Below are 20170 nucleotides of genomic sequence, written 5' to 3' on the forward strand. Positions count from 1 at the left end.
GGCGCATAAAAGGTAGCAGAGTAGCACCAATCTACATAGATATATGTATATATGCGTACATAGTGTGTTGCAATGCAGGACACGCGAAAATAATGATAGTAACGACAACGACACAGGCAACAAAAATGAACTAAGATACGAGGGCATACAAAGTATGTTGGTATCCTCTTAAGTGCAGTTGCATTGCAGGTACCTTCGTTTTTAACAACAAAAGCAACTACGAACAAGCCTCAAAAAACCTCCCCACACTTCTTCCTCTCTGTCTTGCATGATGATCTGGCTCTCCACTTCAATACCAGATTCAGAGGTGTGATCTTCATCGACAGGAGAGCTGAAAAACTTTGCTAGTTTTTCAGAAATGGATAACTGGCTCTTGTCCAACGATTCTTCGTCTCCCTCGTAATCATCATCACCTTCAAAAATCAAATAAAGCCCACACTTTTTCACCTCAATTCCCTTGATGTACGGTGGGTCTTGCCCTCTCACGTTTATGTCATAGCCATCTCTCAACTTTGAAACTAACGGATGACAATCTGGATATCGAAACAAGTAAATGTGATCTTCATTCGTCTTTGGAACCCCCTTCAACTCCGGCATTGTACTGAACAAAAGTTTATTCAGTTTGACAATATTTGCTCGTATACAAGGTAGTGCAGGAAGTTGATCTCTTAAGTCATCAGGTATTTGAGGGTTGACGGAGACGATAACGCCTATTATCACACCTTTGATATCATGATTTTTGCGTTCTGAGAATCTAACCTCTTGAGAAAACCAAGCTGGAATCTTGTTTCCAGGCATACTAAGAGCCACTAAATTCCTCAAAGAAACCTGAAAAAAAATATATAAAAATAAAAAAAACAAAACAAAACAAAAACAACAGCTAGCTTATGATCCACGATAGTTCCTAGTATGAAGAATAATGTAAAAAGTGCAACTTCTTAATTCAGGATTGTCCATGCGCTTAAACATATACAGGAGGGAGACGAAGAAAACCTTAGAAAGCCTTCTTTTTACCACAGATGAGCATGCTTTGCAACCACTCATAAACAACCTTGTCAACGACTTCAAGCATTCGAGGCCCGGAATATCCTCCACCTTCTCACAGTTTGTGAGGTTCAGCTCGCGCAAGCTTTCCAACTTTGAGATATCAGACACCCTTTCCAATGCAGTACAGTTTGCAACATTCACCTCCACCAAACTTGAGGGAAGTGGAGGAAGAGATTTCAGCTGCTCGCAGTAGGTTAATAAAAGCTTTTTCAGAAACGGAAAACACCTCAAGCTGGACGGAAGGCTGAAAAAGTTGTTATGACTTAGATTCAAAATCTCCAACGACGACAGCCTATCAAAATCATCGGGAATCTTGCCACATAGATTCCAAGCACGAGCATCCAGTTCTTCAAGGTTGCATAAATTTGAGAAAGAAGATGGAAGTCTGAAAGTATTATGTTTCTCTTGTTCAGCTGCAACCAAATCCTCTTCAGGTATCCTGTTTCCAGCTGATAGGAAATGAGGCTTCTTAGCCATTTTTAATATCATTAAGCTTGAAAGCATCCCAAAGCTTTCAGGCAACTCCGTGACTGCAGTTTCTTCCATCAGCAAGTGGTGCAAAGACTTCAAATTTCCTATTGAATCAGGAAGTTTACGGAGCTGTGTACATTTATTCAACCTGAATATTACAAGATTTTCCAGCATCCCAATTGATTCCGGCAATTCAGAAATATTGGAATTAGACATATTCAGAGAAGTAAGAGCGAACATGCTTCCAATTGATTCTGGTAAAGATTTAAGATCTTTACAATTCCTCATCTCAAGCTTCCTCAGCATTTTCAGGGCACCAACCTGATCCGGCAGATTTGTAATTGGTGTCCGGTCTAACTGAAGCTCAACAACAGAAGCCAATCCTTCAATTGAATCAGGCAACTTGCTCAAAGACAGACAGTTCCCAGCTGACAAGTCCTTCAAATATTGCAAGGAACCAATAGAAGCAGGCAATTCTTTGATTGCACTACCATGTATTAGAAATTTTGCCAATGATATAAGATTGCCAACAGAATCTGGAATTGAAGTGAGTGATTCACACCAAATTAGACTTAGTATCTCAAGGTTTAGCAAAGATCCAACAGAATCAGGTATTTCTTCTACAGCAGTATTATTAAGAGAGAGTTCCTTCAGGGAAGACAGCTTTCCAATGCAGTTAGGAAGTTTCGTTAAGGACCGGCAACCGTTTAGTTTAAGCTTTTCGAGCTTTGTAAGGTGGAAAATTGATTCAGGTAGCTCTTGTATAGCAGTGTTATCAACATGAAGTTCTTTCAGAGATCTCATGTCACCTATGTCCATTGGTAACTTTTTCAATTTTGAGCAGTCGGAGAGGATAAGGTTCTCTAGATTTTTTAGGCCAGAGACTACATCAGGAAATACAACCAGGTTCCCACAACTGCTCAGGTTCAAATGAAGTAATGTATTCACGTTTCCAATAGAATCATGAATCTTAATTAGGCTGTGACAATGCTCAAGATCAAGCTTTTCCAATTTTTTATGTCCAGAGAAATCTGGAGTAGCAACAAGATTATGGCAGCCACGGAGATTCATAACCATCAATTTCTCAGCCACCTGGCCAACAAGAAGTATAAAAGTGACAATCACAAAGAACTATGACAAAAAGTCCAAGCACAAAACACCCTAAACATATTAACCTAGGTCATGAACATCCAAGTCTTGCTTGAAAACCAAATTTGTGCAGCAGACAAGTGAAGCATACCTGTTTAGTGTACCTGCGCCACACTTGTTCAATTTTACTTTCTGAGAGGTCAAGGACAGCAAGTTCCCGAGGACAAAAATCTGAAGGAAGACTTTTAAGAGGACATCCTTTCCATTGTAGCCACTTCAGTTGTGCAGGAATATACTTATACCTTCCTACCAATCTTGTATAATTGATTTGCAGAAGTCTTAGATTAGACATAGATTCAAAAGACTTCGTGTATAGTATTACCTCCCTCTCTCTCTCTGCTTTAGTTTCAAGACACTTCTTATGCCTTTCTTCCAAGTATGTCAACGCAGAGGTAAAATTGGGCGACCTTTTAAAATTTTCCCAAGAAATTCTGTCACCGCTTGGATCCTTTACAAAGGGCCGCATTTTAAAGTCTAGCACGATCCCTTCTATATATCCCGTTACCTGTTATCAAAAGGAAACTTCTTCAAACAATGGAATGGACTCAACTGAAAGACAGAAAACTGACAACATCAAATAACTCTGTACAAACTTCTTTACGATACTTGCAAAACTTCCCACGGATTTCTAATGTTTCCTGCAAAAGTAAGGAGCAGCTTTTTATCTTAAATTTTCAGCAGTCTACATAAACTGTAAACTCTTTTCCTTATTAACGGTACAGTGAATACAGTGTGAAGATTTAAGCTTGAGATTTTTTTTTTTCCGTCTCTCCCAAAGTTTATCATTCTACCATCAATCTTCACCAACTACAAATCACACTCAAATACACTAAACGAAGAGAGCATGCAGCAACACTAACGGAGGAAAAAATAATAGCACGCAGAGCACAAAATTACAGCACTCCTTTTTCAATCAAGGAGACATGGAAGCACGCACCTCTTCTGGCACATGCGAGTATTTAGTTAGATCTATATCTTCCACTTCAAACACTCAGCTAAAATGTTATATCCAATAACAGAGGAATTGAAAAAAAAAAACCATTAAGAAGAGGCCCTACCTTCCCACCCTTCAAGACGGTCATGATTTCATCACGATCCCACAGTCTACTTGGAATATTGGGATATAGAGGGTTAGCATCATCTAGAACAATCTGTCTTCCCATTTCTCTAACTTGATCATGCATCCACAAAGTGTTGTCCTCTGTAATCTTGATGAGCGACCTTGTTATGAGGACTCTGACTGCTATCTCAGCCCTAAAACCGCAACCTTTCAATACATCAATTGCATCCTCTCTCTTCATTTCCATCTTTATGAGTAAACATGAAATGTCAAGGAATATACGCTTCTCTTCTGCATCTAACCCATCAAAACTGATCTTCAACACATCCTGCAGATGACGTGGACGAATCCGTTTCAACTTTTGCAGAGCATCTTCCCATTCCTCTTCTCTCCTCTTATCCACCAAATAAGAACCAAATACTTCCAGAGCCAATGGCAGACCTCCGGTAAGTGACACCATTTCCTCGGACAGACTAAAAAATCTATCAATGGGTTTCTCTCTTCTCATTGCATGGTAGCTAAAAAGTTTTAGTGCATCAGAGGAATCCAACTCTCTGACCTCATAAAATGCAGTGACAAGATGCTCGGGTAGAACTTCTGTGTCTCTTGTGGTAATTATGATTCTACTTCCTTCAGAAAACCATTCTCTTCTTCCAATGAGTGCTTCAAGCTGACTTACATTGTCAACATCATCCAAAACAACAAGAACTCGCTTCTCCTGAAGTACCTCTTTGATTGCAGCGACAGAATACACAGGAGACTTACCCAAGGAAAGGTCATGGATAAGTTTGTTCTGAAGGGACACTAAATCTGCATCTTTTGCAGAATTCTCTCTTACTTTTGAAATGAAACTAAGGCAGTCAAAACGACCAACAATTTTATTACAAAGAGCCTTAGCAAGGGTTGTCTTACCAACCCCACCCATCCCATATAATCCAAGAACTCGAAGGCCATTGGATTTAACATCCAACACACTCATAAGTTTTTCAAGACGAGAGCCAAGTCCAACTGTATATGTAGCCAGACCCACTGGAGTATTGGCAAGTTCAGTCAACACCCTTTTGACTAAAGATTCAATCAACCGCTCTTTCGCATCAGCATCACTTTCACTAAGAATAGACAATGAGCAACAAGAATGTCAATTATAAGACTTCAATAATCATTCCTATTACTATAATACATATTCTTTGAACTCTTGAACTCTTAAGGCTTGCAGTGATACGAAGTCATTCCATATGCACATAATAGGTGAAAATAATTTGTGGAGTTTTGCTACACAGAAGCCGATGTGTTAGCACATCATTTAAAGTGGGACCAATCATAACTTTAAAAAAACTAAAACACCAATCATTTTTTAGCATTGTTGATATGGAAAGTTTCCACATCAGCGTACGGGGTGTATTATAAAGAAGGCTTCTAAATATCTTTTCTATAATATATGAATTGGAAAACTGTTTCTCTAGAGCATTACTGTGACACCTTAAATGAGGCCTGTGGGCAAATGCATCAACTTATGGATTGACCAAATGATGATGTAAAAGCATCGGCATCTATAACAACTACTCATTGACTAATATCCCTAGGGGTTGGCTCATGTTGTAAAGTTCTTGGGCTTGGGGTATGCTCCTCCTAGGTCTAAGGTTTAAATCCCCTTGGGTGCAAACAATCTCTAGGGGTCATCGAACTGTAGGATTTTCCCCTTGAATTACCCGTGGTGCACTTGCGGGAAACTTCTTACCAAAGGCCTGTGCACCCGGTATAAGTCGGGACACTGCTTCAAACACCCAGTGCCAATAAAAAAAGAAACAACTAGTCTTTGACTCACAAGATGTGCACAAATAATGCATGACAGTATAATTACATGACTGTCATGCATTATTTGTCTAAAATTTTTATAACAAAAGAGTCTAAAATGGAAAAATATTATTATAATCTTTAGGAATGAATATTTTTATTTTTCAAACAAACATCAAAATTAATCAGTAAGAATACAAAAAGTTGCAGAATACTTGAGGAAGCCGAATGAATAAATAACCAAGAGTCAACTAATGGGAAATCAATAACCACTTTAAGAGTTTTTCCTCTATTGAATTGATTATTCATAAATGGTAGGAAACTTTTCGTCTTCAAGTCTCTTTTTTTTTTTTAATTTTAATATCAAAAATTTGAGTAGGTTTATTGTGATAATAAGGAAAATATAATAAAAGATCTTTTTAGAATACGAAGGGTTGGGTTGATCAATCAAATAAAATGAAAAATTATATGAAATGATGAAGTGCTAAATAGAATACAAAGAATATGCTTTAAGAATTATACAGAATAAAAAATTTCCTAGAGACTCATTGGTCATATCGATTGTACGAGAGACACCGGAATATTGGTGCATCATGTCCAATATTCAGTGAGATAGGATACAAATCGTCAAAATGTTCTTGTCCTCGGCATTATAAACAGAGGCCAATCCCTGCCAGGGGAGGGGTTTGTAGCTTAAAAATGCCCCACAAAAGTTTGAAATCCCGAAAAAAAATTAATAAAACTATGACATTCTCTCTTCAAAAAGTAAATAAAATAATATTAAAAAATATTTTAACTTTATAATATTTTTTTCAACTTTTTCTCTCATTTTTCAGAAGCTAATAAAACGTCTTAACTCAAACCATTTCAATACTATTCACAAAATTCTGAAATAATCCAAGCGTCCAAACGATCCCTTGGTCAAAAATATGTGAGCATCATCAATCCATTAAGGAAAAAATTTATTTTCATACTTTCTTCTCCATTAAATCAAATAGCTGAAATGAGACCTACACTCTCAAGTTCCAGCTAATGTCATAAACTAAACTTTTTTCAAAGGATATTTAATAGGCAGATTTCAAATATTAGTGTAAAATGTTAATTAATATATATATATATATTATATATAGCTTAGGGTGCAAAATGAGACTTTTTATAGTTTAGGGTGAAAAGTTATCTCAATTTGTGAGTGAACAAGATAGAAGAGGCCTGGAAACTAGATGCATGGAAATTGCAAGCAGATTTAAAAAGTTTCCACCCTTGTGGAAATCAACAGTTGAGGATAAAAGATATTAAAAGCTTAATGCACATTTAATGAAACATTGAAAAGGGTAGTGAGGGTAAACAAATAGAAGTTTCTACCACAATTTTTTATAAGAAAAGAAATCCCCCACTCGAGGAAGTTGACAAAATCTCCCCTTTCAAGAGCCGTAAAAGATGCTGCCCAAAAACTGGCATTTAATACTACTTATTTTGGAGCAGTTGCCACATGCCATTCTTCTTCCCAAGTAAAGTATAATAATTAAGCTTAACCCAAAAGACCCAATTCGGCCCTAACCCACGTCTCCAATTCCATCAACGGTCTGAAACCAAAAAGAAACAAAAGATCTTTGTGTAAATTCGTATCAACGGCACGAAGCATAAGCATTAATAGAGACCCTAAATGTTAGTACACATAAAACAAACAGTCCGTTGAAGACCGAAGGGAAAAGCCCTCTTGAAGAAAAGACTTTTAAGGGTTGAAGGAAAACCCTTATCTTCCTCTTCGATCCCCAAGTGAAGTATAATCTTAACCTAGAAAAGACATTAATTCAGCCCTAAGGCTGTAACGCTCATCTCCGATTCAATCAGACATTGCAACGAAAAACTAAGGAGTCACATGAGGATCCTCGTATAGACTCGCAACAGCATGAAACACAATTAAGAACTCGAAAAAGGATGATTAGAAGGGTTTCGGCACGTGCATTATTTTTCTGTTAAGTGAATCTTGATAATCAGACTAGGGATTTTGAAAGTCATTGTACAACTATTTGAAGGAATCAGGGCAAAGAGGATAGTTATATATATACCACCTCTTATCGAAAGGCCAACCAGCAATTCCACCAGCCTTTCCCATAGCTTCCCTCCAGCACATAACCTTGTCCTTATACTTATGCGTATTTTCATGGTTTCTAAAGTGTTCTTCGAAAGGTCCGCTCTGTCGCCGAACGTCCGACGGGTTGACTCGGTAGAAGACGGGGAGAAGGAGCCTCCCGTACTCGCATATTTTGGAAAGTTCCTCCAGGCACCAATGCGAAGACGCGTAGTTCCGGGATATGATGGCGATGGAAGCGGCCGAGTCCTCGATGGCCTCGAACAGACCTGGCTGGATCTCGTCCCCCCCACGCAAGCCCTCATCGTCGAAGAAGACTCGAACGCCCTGTTCCTCGAGAGACTTGTAGAGGTCGTGAGTGAAGTTGTGGCGGGTGTCATCTCCTCTGAAGCTCAGGAACACGTCCCACCGGTGCCTGAAGTCTGCAGCTGATGGTACGGAAACGGCGTTGACGTCCATTTCTTTTGCACTATTCGTCAGACTTTCTGAGATGGAGATCAGAATCCAATTAATTCAAGAGGATGTTTGGATAGCCGCGTAGTGTGTGCAACAAGTGCACTGCTACAGTGGCTTCCATGTAGCAAACTTCTTTCCATTATATCTTTGTCGACGTGTATTTGTGTTTTGGACGCTGCTACTCCAATGAATTCTACAAACGTGGCCACCGAAAAGAGTAAAATTTTTTTTTTATATCTTTAAATATTTTTATTTATAAAATCAAATTTACAATATTATTTATAAATACTCATTAAAAAAATAAAAATCTGTGGCTGCTTTCGGTGGCCTTCATGATTAAAGCTGTGCTGATCTCGATGCCTGAAGACCAACTTTTTCACCTTTTGAAATGGGCTGCCGCTTCCGCTTACGCTTATTACATGTCAAAGACTTTGCTTACACATTTTATCTTTTTTATATATATATATATATGATAGTTGCAGTGAATAAGTAAGTATCGTATAATTATTTTTAAAAAAATAAATAAATATAAAATTTATATAAAAATAATAATAATCTTTTAATAATAAATTTTACTCATAATTACAAGACGCTTTCGTATAACATTACTTATATATATATATATATAAATAAGACACACATGAAATGAGACAGGGTGGCCTGAGTGGTGATCAAGTGATTGTGTTTCTCAGCGACGACGACCTCAGATACGGTCAGGCTTTTGATCGTCCAGGTCCGACAGCCTTTGAGGTCCAAACAAAAAGCTTCATCTCCCTCCTCCGCGCGCGGTCTTGTTCCTACAGGGACACAAAGCTGCGCACGGGATTTGTTTGCTTCTTCTTTCATCATCATCCTTTGCTTCTTCTTTCTCCCCCGCCTCCACAACTTTTTTTTTTTTTTTTTTTTTGTCAACTTTATTTTTTGAAGGCCACGAGTTCGGTTTATTGAAGGAGAAGAGAGTCGAGACAGCCATCGGGAGAGAAAGGAACACAGAGGGAGAGAATAATCGAGGAGAACGGGAGGAACTGAAAGAGAGAGAGAGAGAGAGAGAGAGAGAGAGAGAGGAGCACGAGACAGAAGTAAAAAACAAAAAAAACACTGATTTGATTTGTAATCTGACTCACTCTAGTAAGTGAGAGAGAAAGAAAGCTAAAAAGATTATTGGCATGTTCATTCCGATCTTTAAAATTTAAAGAACATGTAGTTTTTTAATTTTTAACTAATCATTTAATATTTAAAATCTATATTTCATCACATTTTTTATAATAATAAAAAAATTTTATTATTTTTATTTTTTATTTTTTTTTATTTTTTTTATTTTTTTCATAATTTTTAATAACTTCTAACAATCATATTTATTTTTATTTTCACAATTTAATAATTTATAATATAAGTACATATTTGTACATTATTTCATATATAAATAAAAATCTTATATCTATAATATATAATAATCACATGTATTCATTTTAAACTTGCTATAGTATTTTTCAAATATGAAAAGAATGATAGAATTATTGTACCTCATATTTTAGATGAAATCAATTTGATTAATTCAATATGGGCCAAATGTAGATGATATTAGTTAAATTTAAAGATGAAAATCTATTTAACTAAGCCAATATCAATGCTCTAACGTTTTGATTTCTAATTTGAAAATTGTGATGCAGCGTTCAGACTAGATTCGTCACGTGTGCAATGTAAGAAATTTCAATCGGTGGATGAATATAACTAAGCCAAATGTGGATGATATTAGTTAAATTTAAAAATGCAGATACATTTAATTAAGCCAATATCAATGCTCTAACGTTTTGATTTCTAATTTGAAAATCATGATGCAGCTTTCAGACTAGATTCGTCACGTGTGCAATGTAAGAAATTTCTATCCATGGATCAATATAATTACTCTTATATTTTATTTTGATATTTAATTATTATAATTTTTAAAAAAATTTTAAATAAAATATAAAAAATAATTTATTTTTTAAAAATTTTAAAATAAAAGTTATATTAAAAAATTAGTTTTTAATAATATTTTAATTTTATAATTTTTTTATTTTTTTCTTTTTTAAAACTCCATAAAATATTTTAATTCAAACCATTTCACTACTATTTGTAAATTATTTTATTATTATTTATAAATCATATCATCTCATTAAAAAAAAAAAACCTTAATTTTTGCTGCTTTCAGCCATCTTTAATTGTAGTGCATTGTAGTTTTATTACGTAGGTACATTATAATTAAGTGACTTCTAAATGATTAATATAATAAAATATTTGATATCTAATACATCATTATACACAAGAGTATTGCTATTAATTGTGTTTGGATAGTGAGATATTTTTAAATATTTTGTAAATAGTAATAAAATATTAATAATCAAATATTAATTAGTAATAAAAATAGATAAAAATAATAATAATAAAATAATAATAAATAATAGTAAAATATTTTAATACCCAAACCTTATAATTTATTTTTCTAACAGAAACCTATGTTTTCGTCGTGGTTGCATAATTGGATGGTCATGATTGAACTCCGTACGGCTATCTTAACTCATTGCCCGATAGCATGTCCCTCTCACTGTTTGAAATACAATTCATCTTAACTCGTCTCAACTCATTATTATAATTTTTTTAAATTCTAACATAAAATATAATAAATAATTTAATTTTTTCAAATCTCAAAACAATAATAATAATAATAAATAATATTTTAATAATATTTTATCAATTCAATTCAATTATATTCAATTCAATTGACTTCAGTTTAAATTTTTTTTATTATTTAAATATTCAACTCTCAAATTATTAAATTCATCTGAACTTAAAAATTTTTTATATATAAGACTCACAATTTTTTTTTAATTTTACATAAATATATCTAAATTCATTTTAATAAATATATTTAAACTCATTTTAGATAAATTCTACAAAATTTACTCTATTATCTCAACTTATTACTATTTATGGAAAGTTAAACTTAACTCAACATTCGATTACAACTTTAATCAAGAAAATTGTGCACTTGCAATTTAAGGAAAGAAGATTTAATTGAAATCTTCTATCTGTGCATGTATTTCGGCTGCTCCTGAAATCAACTCGAATTTATATCAGGATCCTTTTCTCAGTATTTAGATCCGCCAGAGACAACTAGTTGTTTTGCCTAATTCATAATTAATAGATAAGTTAAATCGAATTGAGTTAAAATGATAAAATATTATTATAATATTATTTTTTAATATTATTATTATTTTAAAATTTTAAAAATTTAAATTATTTATTATATTTTATATTAAGATTTTAAAAAATTATAATAATGAGTTGAGATGAATTTAAGTTTTAAATATTCTCGTATTATTGAAAATACTCCACATGCCAAACGTAATGAACCATCTTCATATCAAAATCTTTTCAAAAATTACTATAATATGTATCACTATTATATATAAATTAAAATTAAAATCAATAATATTTATTACTATTATATATAAATAAAAAATAAAATCACTATTAAATATAAATAAAAAATAAAATCACTATAATATATAAATAAAAAATAAGATCACTATAATATTTATCACTATTAAATATAAATAAAAAATAAAATCACTATAATATTTAAATAAAAAATAAAATCACTATAATATTTATCACTATTATATATAAATAAAAAATAAAATCACTATAATATTTATCACTTTTATATATAAATAAAAAATACAATCACTATAATATTTATCACTATTAAGTATAAATAAAAAATAAAATCACTATAATATTTATCACTATTATATATAAATAAAAGATAAAATCACTATAATATTTATCACTATTATACATAAATAAAAAATAAAATCATTATAATATATAAATAAAAAATAAAATTACTATAATTTTTATCACTATTATATATATATAAATAAAATCATTATAATATTTATCACTATTATATATAAATTAAAAATAAAATCATTATAATATTTATCATTATTATATATAAATAAAAAATAAAATCACTATAATATTTATTACTATTAAATATAAATAAAAAATAAAATCACTATAATATATAAATAAAAAATAAAATCACTATAATATTTATCACTATTATACATAAATAAAAAATAAAATCACTATAATATATAAATAAAAAATAAAATTACTATAATATTTATCACTATTATATATATAAAAATAAAATCATTATAGTATTTATCACTATTATATATAAATTAAAAATAAAATCATTATAATATTTATCATTATTATATATAAAAATAAAATAAAATCACTACAATATTTATTAATATTATAAAATCACTATAATAAAATCACTATAATATTTATTACTAAAAATAAAATCACTATAATATTTATGGGACTCACACCTTTTTCAACTACCTATCTAAAAGTTAACAACTCAACATACTTCATACATCCAAACAACTCAAAATACTCTCAATGTGATCCACAAACTCGCTACAATCTCTACTCATAACTATTCATAAACATTCTCAACACTTCTCGGATATTCTCACTACCCGAACATAGCGAATTCGAGTTTGAATGAATAGTGGGTAGTCAAATCCTATTCATTTAAGAATGGTTTAGATAGTAAGATGAGATAAGATGATTTTAGATATAAGTTAAAAATTAAATAAAATATTATTATAATATTATTTTTTAATATTATTATTATTTTAAAATTTTAAAAAGTTGAATTGAATTTTAAAAAAGTTAAATTATTTATTATATTTTATGTATAAAATTTAAAAAATTTATAATAATAAAATGAGATGAAATGAAACACTACAACACCACCAATCATTGTAGCCCATACCCCATCATTGTAGCCCATAGGGGTATCCAAAATTCCGAGAATTCCGATTCCGTCCGACCTCCGCTCTGACGCCGACTCCGACGAAGTCGGAGTTGTCGAAATTCGGAGTCGGAATTCGGAACTACTCCGACTAGTGATTCGGAAGCGGAGTCGGAGTCGGAGCTCCATGTAGCTCCGACTCCGACTCCGAATTTTTTTTTAAACCCAGCTGTAAAACGACGTCGTTTTACAACTGGGTTTAAAAAAAAATTATTGAACGACACCGTTCCACTTAATATGGAAAGGCATCGTTTCATATGTCTTCCTAAAGAAGCCTCATGAGCCTCATACACGTTCCCATCCCCCCCCTTCTTCTTCCTTCTCCAGTTCTTCTTCTTCTTCCTTCTCCCTTCTCTCTCGCGTCTCCCGTCCCAGTGACTGAACCATCCCTTCTCTCTCGCATCTTCCGTCCTAGTGCCAGCGTGCCGCCGTTCGTCGTTGCTCCTCCGTGCCGCCGTTCCTCGTTGCTCCTCTATTCAGCTTCCACCTACGGTGAGCCCTAAATTTATGAGCCCTAAATTTAATTCAAGCACGTCTCTTATGAATTGGAGCCAGTAGTTGTGATTCTTGTGAATTGGTTGTATTGAATATTCAATATAGTCCCAACACGGCGCTCAAAACCCTGAATTTTACATTGTATTGCAGACTTGCGCTCGAGCGAGGTGTCGAGCGCAAGTCGAGCGCACGTTGTATTGAACATTGGCTCGAGCGCCACGTCGAGCGCAAGTCGAGCGAACCTCTCTGGATGGGTTCTGCTGGAGCGCCACGTCGAGCGCATTTCGAGCGAACCTCTCTGGATGGATTCTGCTCGAGCGCCATGTCGAGCGCACGTCGAGCGAACCTCTCTGGATGGATTCTGCTCGAGCGTCATGTCGAGCGCATTTCGAGCGAACCTCTCTGGATGGATTCTGCTCGAGCGCCATGTCGAGCGCACGTTGAGCGAACCTCTCTAGATGGGTTCTGCTCGAGCGCCATGTCGAGCGCATTTCGAGCGAACCTCTCTGGATGGGTTCTGCTCGAGTGTCACGTCGAGCGCACGTCGAGTGAACCTCTCTGGATGGGTTCCGCTCGAGCGAACGTCGAGCGCACGTCGAGCGAACCTCTCTGGATGGGTTCCACTGAGTCGAGCGCAAATCAACCGAACCTCGATGTAATAATACATCGATACAATAATATATTATGATACAATAATACATGTCCTATTGTATAATACAATAGCCTAGTTTATTTTTAAACTAATTTTTTGCTTCTAATTTAATTTTTTCAGCTTCATTGATTGTGATATGGATCCTAGACATAATGGAGATGATCGTCCACAAAGGAATGTGGCGGATGCCAATGCTACAACTCCTACACCGGTGGGTACTTCCACCCCTAGAGCCACATCTAGGGCAGCTACATCTAGAGCAGCTACATCTTGTGCGAGTAGTCGACTCCCACTCCCAGTTGATATAGAGGATGAGGATATGTTTAACGAAGAGGAGGAGATGCCCATTGAGCAAGATCAACCACCACGACCTTCTAAAAAGATGTCGTGGACATGGGAGCATTTCACCAAAATTCCTGGTGAAATTGCGAACCCAGTAGCAAGATGCCATTACTGTGGATCACTTTGTGGATGCCATTCGAAGAAGTAAGGTACCAGTGTGTTAATAGCACATCTAAATGGTTGTCAACGATATAAGATAGCGAAGGGATTGCAAGCCACTGATCAGACCAACCTCAGTTACCAAACTTCTACAGCCACTGATGGTACACAGACTAAGAAATTGGTCATCCCTCAATACAGTGAGAAGATGTTGAGGGACATGCTTGCAGAGATGATAATTACTGATGAGATGCCATTTACCACAGTCGAGAAAAGAGGCTTTCGAAAGTTTCTAAATTTTGTTGAGCCACGATTTCCCATTCCATCACGGTATACATTGATGCGAGATTGTATGAAGAGGCATGCGAAGGACAAGGAGGAGATGAGGAAGATGTTTATTACCACTGGCCAGAGAGTGTCTTTTACGACTGACACATGAACTTCCATACAGAACGTCTGCTACATGTGTATCACAGCACACTACATTGACAGTGAGTGGATTTTGCATAAAAAAATTATTAGTTTTAAAGAAATTGTGGATCATAAAGGTGCATCCATTGGGGCGAAGATGGATGATTGTTTAAATGACTGGGGAATTCGAAAAGTGCTGTGTATTACAGTTGACAATGCCAGTGCGAATGAAACAGCAATTGATTGGTTTAAGCGGAACACGACGGTGAGAGATGATGTCATTCGGGCCCACGAGTTTATTCACGTTCGATGTTGTGCTCATATCATTAACCTCATAGTTGTTGAGGGATTAAAAGAGGTTCATGATTCCATAACCCGAGTCCGCAGCATTGTACGATATGTGAGGGGTTCCCCTCAAAGGCTTGCCAAGTTTAAGGCAATAGCAGAAGATCTGAAGATTGAATGTTCTAGTATGCTGTGCTTGGACGTTCCGACTCGATGGAATTCTACATACATGATGTTGGATGTGGCACAGAAGTACCAAAAAGCATTCGAGCGGATGGAGGTCGAGGATGGGGGCCTGAGGTATGCTTTGTTGGAGCCAGCAGGACAGGGGCTCGGTGCGCCGGATGCACATGATTGGACCAGTGTGAGTTATTTTATTGAATTTTTAAGAACTTTTTATGAGATAACCATGCGGCTATCTGGATCCAAATATACGACTGCGAACTCATTTTTCAACAAGCTCTCGGAGCTTCACTTCCAGTTGGAAAATAGTTGTACTGACTCTGCTGGATTGTTATCTGCTATGGCTACGAGAATGAAGATCAAATATGATAAATATTGGGAGAATATTGAGAAGATAAATAGATTGCTATTTGTGGCTGTGATCCTTGACCCCCGAGTTAAGTTGGCCGTTCTAGAATTTTGGGTAAATTCCGTCCTCGGGGCAGTGAAGGCTGCAGAGTTTATTAAATTGCTAAAAAGTGATGTTGATGACTTATATCATCACTACAGTACTAGTGCTCAGCCTTCATCTGCAGTTGGTAGCTCCTCACATTCGAGGCCGACAGGATTGACAGTTTCCTCAGGTGATACTGACCCATCTGTAGGGGTTAGAGGCAATCGTATTATACAACAGTATCATCAACTCATGTCAACAAGGAATATTATGCATTATATATCTGAGGTTGAACGATATTTTATGGAAGCTGTCGAGGCACCTAGTGATGTATTTCAGTTATTAACTTGGTGGAAAGTTAATTCCACCAAGTATCCAGTCCTTTCCCGTGTGGCCCGAGATGTGCTAGCCATTCCTGTCACTACAGTTGCCTCAGAGTCGGCATTTAGCACTGGAGGTCGCGTGTTGGATGCTTATCGGAGTTCATTGTCACCGTCAACCGTGGAGGCCCTCGTTTGCACACAGAATTGGATAAGTGAAACGCCTATTGGACTAGATACCGTTGGCGTTGATGCCGAGAGCTATAGGCTTGAATCGGGTAAGTTTATATGATTTTAAATGATGATTTAATTATTTTTAATGTTTCTAACTTCTAATTTTTATGATTTTATAGATCTAATTGTGAACCCTAACATAATTACCGATGATTGAGAGTCTGGAACGGACGCTACTTGAGAGTTGGGATGGAGTTGGGAGAACCTCCTTTCTTGGTAAGAATCAAATTATTCTTTTACCGTATTCAATTTTTTATTATCAATTTTTTTTCATCTATTGATTGCTACTTTCTATCTTCATTTCAGGCATGACCAATGGAACAAAAATTATTTGACTGAAATCCGTGTTTAATCGAATTGTAGTTATATTTCAAATTATAGTCATATTGTTATTACGTTAATAATGAGACTGTTATAACTTATGGCTACATCATACATGTTATTTACTTTTTAAACTATTTATATAGTTATATTTATGTAGTCATATCCCGAGCAAAGACGTGAGATAAGTACTCTTTATTCTATAATTTCTATTAGTACTTATTCATCCTCTCTCAAACGTTTAGAATTTATTATCCAACTGAAATTAATCGAATTATAGAAATTCGTACCATCATTCTTTTTTATAAAATTTTAAATTTATGTAATTTTCAACTCATGAGTCATGAGCACTTTTAATGCTAAATTTCAGGCGGACATAAAACAAATTAAAGATATAATCAAAATTCAGTAACAAAATCAGAACGAATATTTAAATTATTGAAAACTCTTGAATAAACCAAATATTTGTAGATCGTTTCACTTTTAAAAAAATATATATGTTGCTCACTATCTGAAACGAAATTGAACAATAAAATTTAAATAATAATAAAAAAAAAACAAAATTTTGTGAGGAGTTTGGAAATTATGTTCAGAGTCGGAGCTCCGACCTTCGTTCGGAGTTGCGATCGGAGTTCGGAGCTCCGACCTCCGATCAGAATCAGACTCCGACTACCTTCAGAATCGGAGTCGGAGGAAAAATCCGCCTCCAACTTGAGTCGGAGTCGGAGCCCACCCCTATTAGCCCAATGCCACCGCTACTTCTTATCGACGCCAAGGTCGCTACCAGCCATCTTCCGTACCATCAGGTCTCTCTCTCTCTCCACTTTCAATCTTGTTAGTACTCAGGAAATCAGTAAGCAAATAAGCAGCATCAATGTAAATCAATTCCCGTCGACACCGATCTTGTCGATACCCACATGGGCGACATCAATAGGCTGAGTTGGTGTCCATTAATTTACTGAGTTGCGGATTTATTTTTTTGATTGTCTCGGGACTTGGGGTTGGTTCTTAAATTGATTGTTTCTAATGTTTTGTGTCAGCTTCAGAGACCTCGTTTGGTAATAAAGATATTTTGTTAAAAATTAAATAAAATATTATTATAATATAATTTTTAATATTATTATTATTTTAAAATTTAAAAGAAAAATTAAATTATTTATTATATTTTATTTAAAATTTTAAAAAAATTATAATACTCAGATGAGATAAGATAAAATAAATTTTTATTTATTAACTCATGTAGTTTACATTAACACTAGAATTATTTGTGCTTATTTTGTCTATCAAGTTTGCCGTTGTATTTGGATAATGAAATAATTTCAGATAATTTGTAATAATAATAAAAATTATATAAAAAATAAGAATAAAATAATAAATAATAATAAAATATTCTCATAATATTTCATTACTCAAACTAGCATTGTTATGGATAGGGTGGAAAATCTCACATTCAGTAAAAAGAAAAAGAATTAAGTACTAATAAAACATACTCCAATAAAATACATTCTAATTCAATATAAAGATTCTTGGGAAAGTTTGTGGAAATTAAGGTTTGAATGATCATTAGCTTCTTCATAGCTAGGAAAAGATGATGAGGAGGATGCTTGCTTATTAGCTTATAATTAACTACTTCCTAATTGCTTATATATTAATTTGTCTCTCCAACAAACGTTGATTGAACAAAACATCGTGTGTAAAATAGTAAGGTTAACTATGTCGAGAACTAGAAGACTTCCATGCATGTTAGCACTTGCAGATCTTACAAGTGGCAGCTATGATTTTCAATCTTAAGATTGAAGTACTATATTATCTCGTTTATTTTTATAATTCATCTCAACTTATTTTATTTCATATTATTTTATTTAATAATTATAATTTTTTTAAATTTTTATATAAAATAAAATAAAAATAAATTTTTTTTAAATTTTAAAATAATAATATTAAAAAATATATTTTAATAATATTTTATTTTATTTTTAAATTTTCTTTTAATTCAACTCGTCTACCAAGACAAATAAGACAGATCAAATCTAAAATTCCTACTGCGAGAGTCATAGAGGATTGAATGGACGGAAGTTATCTCGAAAGATTTTCTGGTTTAGAATGTTCTGGGTGCTGGAAAAAGGTTAACTTGCCGTCTACCATATACATTATACAATGCATCTTGATTTGATAGCTCTCCCAAAATCTTTAATAGATAGGGATAGTGATATCCTTACCACGCCATAATACCGGTTTACTATTAATTTACTTTTTTTAATTTTTTTTCTCTGCAGATCAGGACTTCGTAAGCCCATTTCATCCTGCTCGTGAGCTCAGATCACACTCTACAAAAGATTTGACCGAGGCTCAGAGAAAATGTCAGCTTCTGACAAAAAAAATTTGAAATTCCTTTATATCAATATTCAAAGGAAAAGGTAACCCACGAGTTTACTTTCTCTTTTTCACCAATCATCTATTTAATTTTAATTTTTAATTTATTTATTTTTTATTTATTAATTAAGAAAATAAATTTTAGTATATTAATATATTTTTTTATTTTTTAAAAATATTTAAAGATATTTAAAAAATATAATAAAAATAAAAATAAAATAAAATAAAATGTAAAATTTATACTATGAGCATGCCGTATATTAGAAATGTGAAATTTATATTAGAAAAAGGATAATGCTAGTCCTTTTGCTACCGCTTGCATTTTTTTTTTTTTGTTATTTTTTTATTTTAAAATTTAGAAAGTATTTCTTAATGATATTGTGAATTTTTTTTATAAAAATATATTTAAAATTTGTTTAAAAATACATGTAATAAAATAAAATAAAATATATCAAAATAACTGGCAAAAATAACGGTGACTATAGTGATGTCTTAAATTTAAAAAAAATAATATTTTTACTATTGCTTCTTACAGTTTAGTATTATTATTGAAATTTTTTATTTTTTATTTATTTTTTACTTAATTATTAAGAAAGTACTTTTTAATAATATTGTTTTTTTTTATTTTTTTAAATATTTAAAAGTGTAAAAAATATATATATATATATAAAAATAACAAATACAAAAAAGACCAATTATACTTAACTGTGGACGTAGCCACAAAAAAAAAAAAAAAAAAAAGAGTTTAAGCCCATTTATTTATGTCAAATCTCACCCAAAATGTGTGAATAGAAGAAGAGCGGTGAGTAGCATCGCTTGGTTTGACCGCTAATTATAAAATTAGTTTATTTATTTATTTATTTATTTATATTTGTTAATATATTTAAATATTTTTAAAAAATAAAAAAAATATATCAATATAATTAAAATTACTTTTTTTATCATTCAATAAAAAAAAAAAAAAACCAAACGGTCAAATCGAGGAGTAATATTTGGGCAGCATAATAGACTTTTCCAATAGAAGAAATGATAAAACTGACAGCAAATTTTGAAGTGAAGCGAGCGTGCAGC

At 33.4% G+C, this 20170-nt stretch overlaps 1 protein-coding gene across 1 annotated transcript; it reads right to left on the reverse strand.

The window, feature by feature from the left end:
- On the reverse strand, positions 1–8135 carry LOC121254529 (disease resistance protein RPV1-like). Its single transcript, XM_041154611.1, has 6 exons — positions 7594–8135; positions 7214–7315; positions 3726–4842; positions 2759–3172; positions 994–2610; positions 1–828 (listed from the first exon to the last, which is right to left on the reverse strand). Exons 1-6 carry the CDS (start codon positions 8070–8072, stop codon positions 202–204), a joined length of 4356 nt encoding a protein of 1451 aa, XP_041010545.1. The 5' UTR covers positions 8073–8135; the 3' UTR covers positions 1–201.
- Positions 8136–20170: the final 12035 nt, after the last annotated feature.

Source organism: Juglans microcarpa x Juglans regia, chromosome 3D (genome assembly GCF_004785595.1).
Source record: "Juglans microcarpa x Juglans regia isolate MS1-56 chromosome 3D, Jm3101_v1.0, whole genome shotgun sequence".
Taxonomy (NCBI): domain Eukaryota; kingdom Viridiplantae; phylum Streptophyta; class Magnoliopsida; order Fagales; family Juglandaceae; genus Juglans; species Juglans microcarpa x Juglans regia.